At 66.4% G+C, this 10759-nt stretch overlaps 1 protein-coding gene across 2 annotated transcripts; it reads left to right on the top strand.

Annotated features, from left to right (window-relative positions):
* Window positions 1-230: 230 nt before the first annotated feature.
* On the top strand, window positions 231-10120 carry SERPINE1 (serpin family E member 1). Of its 2 annotated transcripts, none has more exons than XM_072848667.1 (9): window positions 231-880; window positions 3060-3319; window positions 4680-4910; window positions 6078-6272; window positions 7030-7228; window positions 7388-7488; window positions 7583-7669; window positions 9311-9394; window positions 9923-10120. In XM_072848667.1, the coding sequence occupies exons 2-9, from the start codon at window positions 3061-3063 to the stop codon at window positions 9958-9960; spliced, it is 1194 nt and encodes a 397-aa protein (XP_072704768.1). In that variant the 5' UTR covers window positions 231-880; window position 3060; the 3' UTR covers window positions 9961-10120. The 2 variants fall into 2 exon arrangements, with proteins under 2 accessions (XP_072704768.1, XP_072704769.1); XM_072848668.1 differs by having other exon boundaries at window positions 3042-3319.
* The last annotated feature ends 639 nt before the right edge of the window (window positions 10121-10759 follow it).

The raw sequence follows: 10759 nt of genomic DNA, 5'->3' as shown, positions 1-10759 counted from the left end.
ACACGTGGGGACACAGGAGGTGGGGGGGGACACTGGGGACATGGGAGGGGCACAGGGGACACGGGACACGGGGGAAATGGGGGATGCGGGGGACACGGGGGAAATGGGGGATGCGGGGGACACGGGGAGGGACATGGGACACGGGACACGGGTGGTGACGTGGAAGGGGGACACGAGTGGAAACACCCTCCGCCCCCGCCCCCGCTCCGCCCTTTAAAGCCGCTGCCGGGACCGGACGCGTCCCAGAGCCGGGAGCAGCGGCAGCGGGTGGGACCGGGGACAGGAGCGGGACACCGGGACCGACACCGGGACACCGGGACCCACACCGGCACCAAGACCAGGACACCAGGACCGACACCGGGACACCGGGACCCACACCGGCACCAAGACCAGGACACCGGGAGCGACACCGGGACACTGGAACCAACGCCAGGATTGGCACTGGGACACCAGGAACCAGACTGGGGCTGAGATCAGGACACCGGGAACAACACCAGGAACAACACCAGGACACCGGGAACGACACCGGGACACCGGGACCGACACCGGGACACTGGGATCAACACCGGGACCGACACCGGGACTGACACCAGGACACTGGGACTGAGACTGGGACACCGGGACTGAGACTGGGACCGAGACCGGGAGTGAGACCGGGACACCAGGACTAAGTCCAGGACACCGGGACACCGGGACCAAGACTGGGTCCCACACTGGGACCAACACCGGGACTGATACTGGGACACTGGGACCAAAACCAGGGCTGATACTGGGCCAGCAGGACCAAGACCGGGTCCGAGACCGCGACACCGGGACTGACACCGCGACACCGGGATCGATAACAGGGTGGACACCGGGACACCGGGACTGAGACCGACAGGTAAGGGGACACCGGCACTGGGGGACGACCCAGCACCGGGACGGGGACTGGGACCGGGACTGGGACTGGGACTGGGACCAGCACCAGGACTGGGGCTGACACTGGGACTGGGATTGGGGCTGACACTGGGACCAGCACCAGCACTGGAATTGGGACTGGGACTGGAACTAGGACTGGGACCAGCACCAGGACTGGGACCAGCACCGGGACTGGGACTGGGACTGGGACTGGGACCAGCACCAGGACTGGGGCTGACACTGGGACTGGGATTGGGGCTGACACTGGGACTGGGACCAGCACCGGGACTGGGATTGGGGCTGACACTGGGACCAGCACCAGCACTGGAATTGGGACTGGGACTGGAACTAGGACTGGGACCAGCACCAGGACTGGGACCAGCACCGGGACTGGGACTGGGACTGGGACTGGGACTGGGACCAGCACCAGGACTGGGGCTGACACTGGGACTGGGATTGGGGCTGACACTGGGACTGGGACCAGCACCGGGACTGGGATTGGGGCTGACACTGGGACCAGCACCAGCACTGGAATTGGGACTGGGACTGGAACTAGGACTGGGACCAGCACCAGGACTGGGACCAGCACCGGGACTGGGACTGGGACTGGGACTGGGACCAGCACCAGGACTGGGACCAGCACCGGGACTGGGACTGGGACTGGGGCTGACACTGGGACTGGGACCAGCACCAGGACTGGGACCAGCACCGGGACTGGGACTAGTACCAGGATTGGGACTGGGATTGGGACTGACTGGGACTGGGACTGCGACCAGCACCAGGACTGGGATTGGGGCTGAGACCAGCACCGGGACTGGGACCAGCACCGGGACTGAGACCAGCACCGGGACTGGGATTGGGACTGGGACCAGCACCGGGACTGGGACCAGCACCGGGACTGGGACTGGGACTGGGGCTGACACTGGGACTGGGACCAGCACCAGGACTGGGACCAGCACCGGGACTGGGACCAGCACCGGGACTGGGACTGGTACCAGGACTGGGACTGGGATTGGGACTGGGACTGGGACTGGGACTGCGACCAGCACCAGGACTGGGATTGGGGCTGAGACCAGCACCGGGACTGGGATTGGGACTGGGACCAGCACCAGGACTGGGACCAGCACCGGGACTGGGACTGGGACTGAGGCTGACACTGGGACTGGGACCAGCACCGGGACTGGGACTGGTACCAGGACTGGGACTGGGATTGGGGCTGAGACCAGCACCGAGACTGGGATTGGGACTGGAACTGGGACTGGGACCAGCACCAGGACTGGGACCAGCACCGGGACTGGGACTGGGACTGGGGCTGACACTGGGACTGGGACCAGCACCAAGACTGGGACCAGCACCGGGACTGGGACTGGTACCAGGACTGGGACTGGGATTGGGACTGACACTGGGACTGGGACTGCGACCAGCACCAGGACTGGGATTGGGGCTGAGACCAGCACCGGGACTGGGATTGGGACTGGAACTGGGACTGGGATTGGGACCAGCACCAGGACTGGGACCAGCACCGGGACTGGGACTGGGACTGGGACTGGGGCTGACACTGGGACTGGGACCAGCACCAGGACTGGGACCAGCACCGGGACTGGGACCAGCACCGGGACTGGGACTGGGACTGGGGCTGACACTGGGATTGGGACCAGCACCAGGACTGGGACCAGCACCGGGACTGGGACTGGTACCAGGACTGGGACTGGGATTGGGACTGACACTGGGACTGGGACTGCGACCAGCACCAGGACTGGGATTGGGGCTGAGACCAGCACCGGGACTGGGATTGGGACTGGAACTGGGACTGGGACTGGGACCAGCACCAGGACTGGGACCAGCACCGGGACTGGGACTGGTACCAGGACTGGGACTGGGATTGGGACTGACACTGGGACTGGGACTGCGACCAGCACCAGGACTGGGATTGGGGCTGAGACCAGCACCGAGACTGGGATTGGGACTGGAACTGGGACTGGCACCAGCACCAGGACTGGGACTAGTACCAGGATTGGGACTGGGATTTACACCTGGACTGGGACCGGGACCAGGACCCGGACTGGGATTGGGGCTGGGACCAGGACTGGGACCAGCACCAGGGTCACCATCAGGGTCACCTCGGTGACCTGCGTGACCCCCAGACGTCTGGGTCCCTCCAGGATGCGAGTGGCCCTGGTGACCCTGGTGGCCCTGGCCTGGGTGGCCCTGGTGGGTGCTGGGACACCGGTGACAGGACGGGTGGCCCGGCTGGTGGCCGACTTCGGACTGCGGCTCTTCCGGGAGGCGGTGGGACACCGAGGGGACACCAACGCCATCTTCGCGCCCCACGGGGCCGCCGCTGTCCTGGTGGCCCTGCAGCTGGCCACCGCTGGCCATGGCCGTCACCAGCTTGAGGTCGCCATGGGCTTCAGCATCAACGGTGAGGGTCCCCGGGGTCCTTGTCCCCATGGTGGGGGGAGTTGTGGGGTCCCCATCCTCATGGGGGACACCCCAGGGTCCCTGTCCCCATGATGGGGTGGGTGGTGGGGTCCTTGTCGCCATGGCGGGGTGGGATGTGGGGTCTCCATCCCCATGGGGGACACCTTGGCGTCCCTGTCCCCATGGTGGGGTGGGTGGTGGGATCTCCAGCCTCATGGTGGACACCTCGGGGTCCCTGTCCTCATGATGGGGTGGGATGTGGGGTCTCCATCCCCATGGGGGACACCTTGGCGTCCCTGTCCCCATGGTGGGGTGGGTGGTGGGATCTCCAGCCTCATGGTGGACACCTCGGGGTCCCTGTCCTCATGATGGGGTGGGATGTGGGGTCTCCATCCCCATGGGGGACACCTTGGCGTCCCTGTCCCCATGGTGGGGTGGGTGGTGGGATCTCCAGCCTCATGGTGGACACCTCGGGGTCCCTGTCCTCATGGTGGGGTGGGATGTGGGGTCTTTGTCCCCATGGTGGGATGGGTTGTGGGGTCCCCATCCCTACACCAGGGCTCCCATGGGTGTCCCCACACTGGGTCACCCATAGGTGTCCCCATCCCCACGCTTGGTCTCCCATGGGTCTTCCTGTCCCCATACGAGATCTCCCATGGGTGTCCCTGTCCCCACACTAGGTCTCCCATGGGTGTCCCCATCCCCACGCTGGGTCTCCCATGGGTCTTCCTGTCCCCATACGAGATCTCCCATGGGTGTCCCTGTCCCCACACCAGGTCTCCCATGGGTGTCCCCACACTGGGTCACCCACGGGTGTCCCCACTCTGGGTCACCTACAGGTGTCCCTATCCATCCCTATGCCAGGTCTCCCATGGGTGTCCCCTCACTGGGTCACCCGAGGGTGTCCCCATCCCCACACCTGGTCTCCCATGGGTGTCCCTGTCCCCCCACTGGGTCACCCACAAGTGTCCCCATCCCCACGCCTGGTCTCCCATGGGTGTCCCCACACTGGGTCATCCACGGGTGTCCCCATCCCCACGCTGCGTCTCCCATGGGTGTCCCCACATCAGGTCACCCACGGGTGTCCCCACTCTGGGTCACCCACAAGTGTCCCCATCCCCACGCTGGGTCTCCCATGGGTCTTCCTGTCCCCATACGAGATCTCCCATGGGTGTCCCCATCCCCACGCCTGGTCTCCCATGGGTGTCCCCGTCCCCACGCTGGGTCTCCCATAGGTGTCCCCACACCAGGTCACCCACAGGTGTCCCCACTCTGGGTCACCCACGGATGCTGACTGTGGGACCGGGACCAGCCGTGACTCAGTTTCCCCACGCCGTGACTCAGTTTCCCCCACCCCACAGATCCAGGGGTGGCGGCGGAGCTGCGGGTGCTGCGCCAGGCGCTGAGGGGACCCGGCCACCTCCTGGCCGTGGCCGAGGGGCTTTTCGTGGGGCGGGGGCTGGCGCTGACCCCCGGCTTCGCCTCCCGCTTCATCCGCACCCTCGGCCCCCGGCGCCTGGCCAGGATCGACTTCCAACGGGGGGAGGTTGCCCGCGCCCTCCTCGACGCCTGGGTGCAGGAGCAGACGCAGGGTGAGGCCCATGGAGGGGTTCGGGGTTGGGGCGGAGGGGGTGCTCGCATGCCTGGGGCCCTTGGGGTGGGGGTGCTGGGTGCCTGGGTCTCTTGGGAATGGGGGTGCTGGGACACCTGGGTGCCTTGGGAATGGGGGTGCTGGGTGCTCGGACACCTGGGTGTCTTGGGGACAGGGTGCTCAGACATGTGGGTCCCTTGGGAATGGGGGTGCTGGGTGCCTGGGTCCCTTGGGAATGGGGGTTCCCAGACACCTGGGTGCCTTGGGAATGGGGGTGCTGGGTGCCTGGAACCCTTGGGAATGGGGGTGCTGGGTGCTCGGACACCTGGGTGCCTTGGGAATGGGGGTGCTGGGTGCCTGGAACCCTTGGGAATGGGGGTTCCCAGACACCTGGGTGCCTTGGGAATGGGGGTGCTGGGTGCCTGGATACCTCAATCCCTTGGGAATGGGGGTGCTGGGTGCCTGGAAGCCTTGGGAATGGGGGTGCTGGGTGCTTGGACACCTGGGTGCCTTGGGAATGGGGGTGCTGGGTGCCCAGATGCCTGCGTCCCTTGGGAATGGGGGTGCTGGGTGCTCGGACACCTGGGTGCCTTGGGAATGGGGGTGCTGGGTGCCCGGATGCCTGCGTCCCTTGGGAATGGGGGTGCCCGGATGCCTGGGTCCCTTGGGAATGGGGGTGCTGGGTGCCTGGAACCCTTGGGAATGGGGGTTCCCAGACACCTGGGTCCCTTGGGAATGGGGGTGCTGGGTGCCTGGATACCTCAGTCCCTTGGGAATGGGGGTGCTGGGTGCTCGGACACCTGGGTGTCTTGGGGACAGGGTGCTCAGACATGTGGGTCCCTTGGGAATGGGGGTGCTGGGTGCCTGGGTCCCTTGGGAATGGGGGTTCCCAGACACCTGGGTCCCTTGGGAATGGGGGTGCTGGGTGCCCGGATGCCTGGGTCCCTTGGGAATGGGGGTGCTGGGTGCCTGGGTCCCTTGGGAATGGGGGTGCCCAGACCCCTGGGTCCCCTGGAAATGGGGTCCCCAGGCATCTGGGTGCTCTGGGAATGGGGGTGCTGGGTGCCCGGACACCTGGGTCCCTTGGGAATGGGGGTGCTGGGTGCCCGGATGCCTGGGTCCCCCACCACCACGGAAAGGGACCCCAGGAGCACCCTTGTCCCCTCAGGGTTGATCCGGGGGCTCCTGCCCCCCGGTGCGGTGGGTGCCAGCACCCGCCTGGTGCTGGCCAACGCCCTCTACTTCAAGGGTGCCTGGATGAGCCCCTTCCCCCCCGCCGCCACCCGGCCCCGGCCCTTCCACAAGGCCGATGGCAGCGTGGTGACCGTCCCCATGATGGAGCAGGTGGCCAAGTTCAACTACGGTGAGACCCCCGCCCCAGCCCCCAGATGCCAGGGTCCCCCTGTGTCACCCTGGGTCACCTGTGTCACCCTGCTTGGACCCCCCACCTCGGCTCCCAGACACCTGGGTCCCCCTCATGTCACCCTGGTTCCCCCCATGTCACCCCATGTGGACCCCCACCCCATCTCCCAGCCACCTGGGTCCCCCTCATGTCACCCTGCTTGCCCCCCTCCATCTCCCAGACGCTTGGGTCCCCCATGTCACCCTTCTTGGACCCCCACCCCGGCACCCGGATGCTTGGGTCCCCCATGTCACCCCACTTGGACCCCCACCCCATCTCCCAGACGCTTGGGTCCCCCTGTGTCACCCTGGTCCCCCATGTCACCCCACTTGGACCCCCACCCCATCTCCCTGACACCTGGGTCCCCCTGTGTCACCCTGGTCCCCCCATGTCACCCCACTTGGACCCCACCCTGGCACCCAGATGCTTGGGTCCCCCATGTCACCCCACTTGGACCCCCACCCCATCTCCCTGACACCTGGGTCCCCTGTGTCACCCTGGTCCCCCATGTCACCCCACTTGGACCCCCACCCCATCTCCCAGCCACCTGGGTCCCCCCATGTCACCCTGTGTCCCCTCCATGTCACCCTACTCACCCCCCTGCCCCCTCATCTCCCAGCCACCTGGGTCCCTCCATGTCACCCTGTGTCCCCCGTGTCACCCTCCTCCCCCCCACATCCCAGACTCCTGGGTCCCCTCTGATGCCATGTCACCCCAGGGGACTTCGAGATGCCGGGGGGGATCCCCTACGAGGTGGTGGAGGTCCCCTACAGCGGGGGGGCGGTGGCCATGCTGCTGGTGGTCCCGGTCTGGCGGCATGTCCCCATCGGCACCCTCACCCGCCTCCTCGACGCCCAACTTGTCACCACCTGGGTCACCAACATGAGCCTCGTGCCTCGTGTCCTCGTCCTGCCCCGGTGAGCCCTGACGCCTGGGTCCCCTCGGGGGGGGGGGAGGAGGACCCCGGACACCTGGGTCCCCTCGGGGGGGGGCACCCCAATGCCTGAGTCCCCAGGGGGATGGGTGGGTGCCCCGGACGCCTGGGTCCCCTCTGTGACCCCCCCTTCTTCCCCCAGCTTCTCCCTGGAGACCACTTGGGACCTCCGGGCACCCCTGAAGTCCTTGGGGGTCCGCACCCTCTTTGACCCCAACGCCGCCGACTTCACCCCGCTCTCAGGTAAAGGGGGGTCCCCAGGTGGGTGCTGGGGGGACCCAGGTGTCCTGGGGGCCATCCCTCATCCACACCCACCCAATCTCCCCCCCCCCATCACCTGAGGAGCCCCTTGTCCTGGGCCAAGCCCTGCAGAAGGTGAGGATGGAGGTGACGGAGAACGGCACCGAGGTGGCATCGGCCACCGGTGAGTGACACGAGGGGGGGCGGGCGCCTGGGTCCCCTGGGAAGAAGGGGTGCTGGGTGCCTGGCTGCATGGGTCCCTTGGGAATGGGGGTGCTGGGTGCTCGGACACCTGGGTGCCTTGGGAATGGGGGTGCTGGGTGCCTGGAACCCTTGGGAATGGGGGTTCCCAGACACCTGGGTGCCTTGGGAGTGGGGGTGCTGGGTGCCCGGATGCCTGGGTCCCTTGGGAATGGGGGTGCTGGGTGCCTGGATACCTCAATCCCTTGGGAATGGGGTGCTGGGTGCCCGGATGCCTGGGTCCCTTGGGAATGGGGGTGCTGGGTGCTCGGACACCTGGGTCCCCTGGGAATCGGGGTGCTGGGTGCCTGGATACCTCAATCCCTTGGGAATGGGGGTGCCCGGATGCCTGGAACCCTTGGGAATGGGGGTGCCTGGACGCCTGGGTCCCTTGGGAATGGGGGTGCTGAGTGCTCGGATGCCTGGGTCCCTTGGGAATGGGGGTGCTGGGTGCCTGGAACCCTTGGGAATGGGGGTTCCCAGACACCTGGGTCCCTTGGGAATGGGGGTGCTGGGTGCCTGGATACCTCAGTCCCTTGGGAATGGGGGTGCTGGGTGCTCGGACACCTGGGTGCCTTGGGGACAGGGTGCTCAGACATGTGGGTCCCTTGGGAATGGGGGTGCTGGGTGCCTGGGTCCCTTGGGAATGGGGGTTCCCAGACACCTGGGTGCCTTGGGAGTGGGGGTGCTGGGTGCTGGGACACCTGGTTCCCTTGGGAATGGGGGTGCTGGGACACCTGGGTGCCTTGGGAATGGGGGTGCTGGGTGCTCAGACACCTGGGTGCCTTGGGGACAGGGTGCTCGGACACCTGGGTCCCCTGGGAATGGGGGTGCTGGGTGCCTGGAACCCTTGGGAATGGGGGTTCCCAGACACCTGGGTGCCTTGGGAATGGGGGTGCTGGGTGCCTGGATACCTCAATCCCTTGGGAATGGGGGTGCTGGGTGCCCGGATGCCTGGGTCCCTTGGGAATGGGGGTGCTGGGTGCTCGGACACCTGGGTCCCTTGGGAATGGGGGTGCTGGGTGCCTGGATACCTCAATCCCTTGGGAATGGGGGTGCTGGGTGCCCGGATGCCTGGGTCCCTTGGGAATGGGGGTGCTGGGTGCTCGGACACCTGGGTCCCTTGGGAATGCGGGTGCTGGGTGCCTGGATACCTCAATCCCTTGGGAATGGGGGTGGGGGGTGCTCGGACACCTGGGTCCCGTGGGAATGGAGGAGCCCAGATGCCTGGGTCCCTTGGGAATGGGGGTGCTGGGTGCCTGGATACCTCAATCCCTTGGGAATGGGGGTGCTGGGTGCCTGGACACCTGGGTCCCTTGGGAATGGGGGTGCTGGGTGCTCGGACACCTGGGTCCCTTGGGAATGGGGGTGCTGCGTGCCTGGGTCCCTTGGGAATGGGGGTGCTGGGTGCCTGGATACCTCAATCCCTTGGGTATGGGGGTGCCTGGACACCTGGGTCCCTTGGGAATGGGGGTGCTGGGTGCCCGGACATCTCGGACCCTTAGGAATGGGGGTGCTGGGTGCCTGGGTCCCCTGGAAATGGGGGTGCTGGGGGGTCTCACTGCCCTGCCTCCCCCCCCCGCAGCCGCCATCGTCTACTCCCGCATGGCGCCCCTGGAAATCCTCCTGGATCGGCCCTTCCTCTTCCTCGTGCGCCACAACCCCACTGGTATGGGGCGGGGACATGGGGGGACTTGGGGGGCTGGGGGTGAGGGGGTCATGACCCATGGGTGGGGGTCTGGGAGGGTCTGGGACCCATGGATGTGGGTCTGGAGGCTCCGTGCCCTATGGATGTGGGTTTGGGGGATCCATCTCCCTTGGATGTGGGTCTTGGGGGGGTCCGTGCCCCATGGATGTGGGTTTGGGGGGGTCCTGTGCCCCATGGATTTGGGTTCGGGGGGGCTCCATGCCCCATCCATGTGGGTCTTGGAGGCTCTGTGCCCCATGGATGTGGGGTTTGGGGCTCCGTGCCCCATGGATGTGGGTTTTGGGGGGTCCATCCCCCTTGGATGTGGGTCTTCGGGGGGGGTAGGTACCCCATGGGTGTGGGTTTGGGTGCTCTGTGCCCCATGGATGTGGGTTTGGGGGGGTCCTGTGCCCCAGGGGCTCCTGTGCCCCACGGATGTGGGTCTGGGGGCTCCGTGCCCCATTGGTTTGGGTCTGAGGGGCTCCCTGACCCCTCTCTCTCCCCCCACAGGCACCATCCTCTTCGTGGGGCAGGTGACGGAGCCCTGAGCACCCCACGGCGGGGTCGGCCCCACGGCGGGGTCAGCCCCACAGCGGGGTCGGCCCCACGGCAGGTTGGGCCCCCCCATGGGGGGATGTGGGGCTGGGGAGAGCTGTAATTTATTGGGGAGAGTAATATATTTGGGGGGCCTCAGCCCCCACATCCCGGTGTTGGGGTCAACTCTTCCATCCTCATCTTGAGGTCAACCTCTCGTCATGGTGTTGGGGTCAACCCCCATGTGACAGTGTTGGGGTCAACCCCCATGTCACAGTGTTGGGGTCAACCCCCATGTCCTGGTGTTGGGGTCAACTCTTCCATCCTCATGGTGGGGTCAACCCCCATGTGACGGTGTTGGGGTCAACCCCCATGTCCCGGTGTTGGGGTCAACCCCCATGTGACAGTGTTGGGGTCAACCCCCATGTGACGGTGTTGGGGTCAACCCCCACGTCCCGGTGTTGGGGTCAACTCTTCCATCCTCATGGTGGGGTCAACCCCCATGTGACGGTGTTGGGGTCAACCCCCATGTCCCGGTGTTGGGGTCAACTCTTCCATCCTCATGGTGGGGTCAACCCCCATGTGACGGTGTTGGGGTCAACCCCCATGTCCTGGTGTTGGGGTCAACCTTCCATCCTCATGGTGAGGTCAACCTCTCGTCATGGTGTTGGGGTCAACCCCCATGTGACAGTGTTGGGGTCAACCCCCATCTCCCGGTGTTGGGGTCAACCCCCATGTCCTGGTGTTGGGGTCAACTCTTCCATCCTCATCTTGAGGTCAACCTCTTGTCACAGTGTTGGGGTCAAGCCCCAT

This window comes from Ciconia boyciana, chromosome 32 (genome assembly GCF_034638445.1).
Source record: "Ciconia boyciana chromosome 32, ASM3463844v1, whole genome shotgun sequence".
In the NCBI taxonomy this organism is placed as follows: domain Eukaryota; kingdom Metazoa; phylum Chordata; class Aves; order Ciconiiformes; family Ciconiidae; genus Ciconia; species Ciconia boyciana.
The sequence above is the reverse complement of the archived record's forward strand: the minus strand, read 5'-3'. Positions and strand labels throughout refer to the sequence as shown.

Coding starts and splice junctions, on each gene's coding strand:
- SERPINE1 (XM_072848667.1), top strand. CDS start 3,061: ATGCGAGTGGCCCTGGTGACCCTGGTGGCCCTGGCCTGGGTGGCCCTG. Junction 3,320..4,679: donor CATGGGCTTCAGCATCAACG/GTGAGGGTCCCC, acceptor CCCACCCCACAG/ATCCAGGGGTGGCGGCGGAG. Junction 7,489..7,582: donor CGACTTCACCCCGCTCTCAG/GTAAAGGGGGGT, acceptor CCCCCCCATCAC/CTGAGGAGCCCCTTGTCCTG.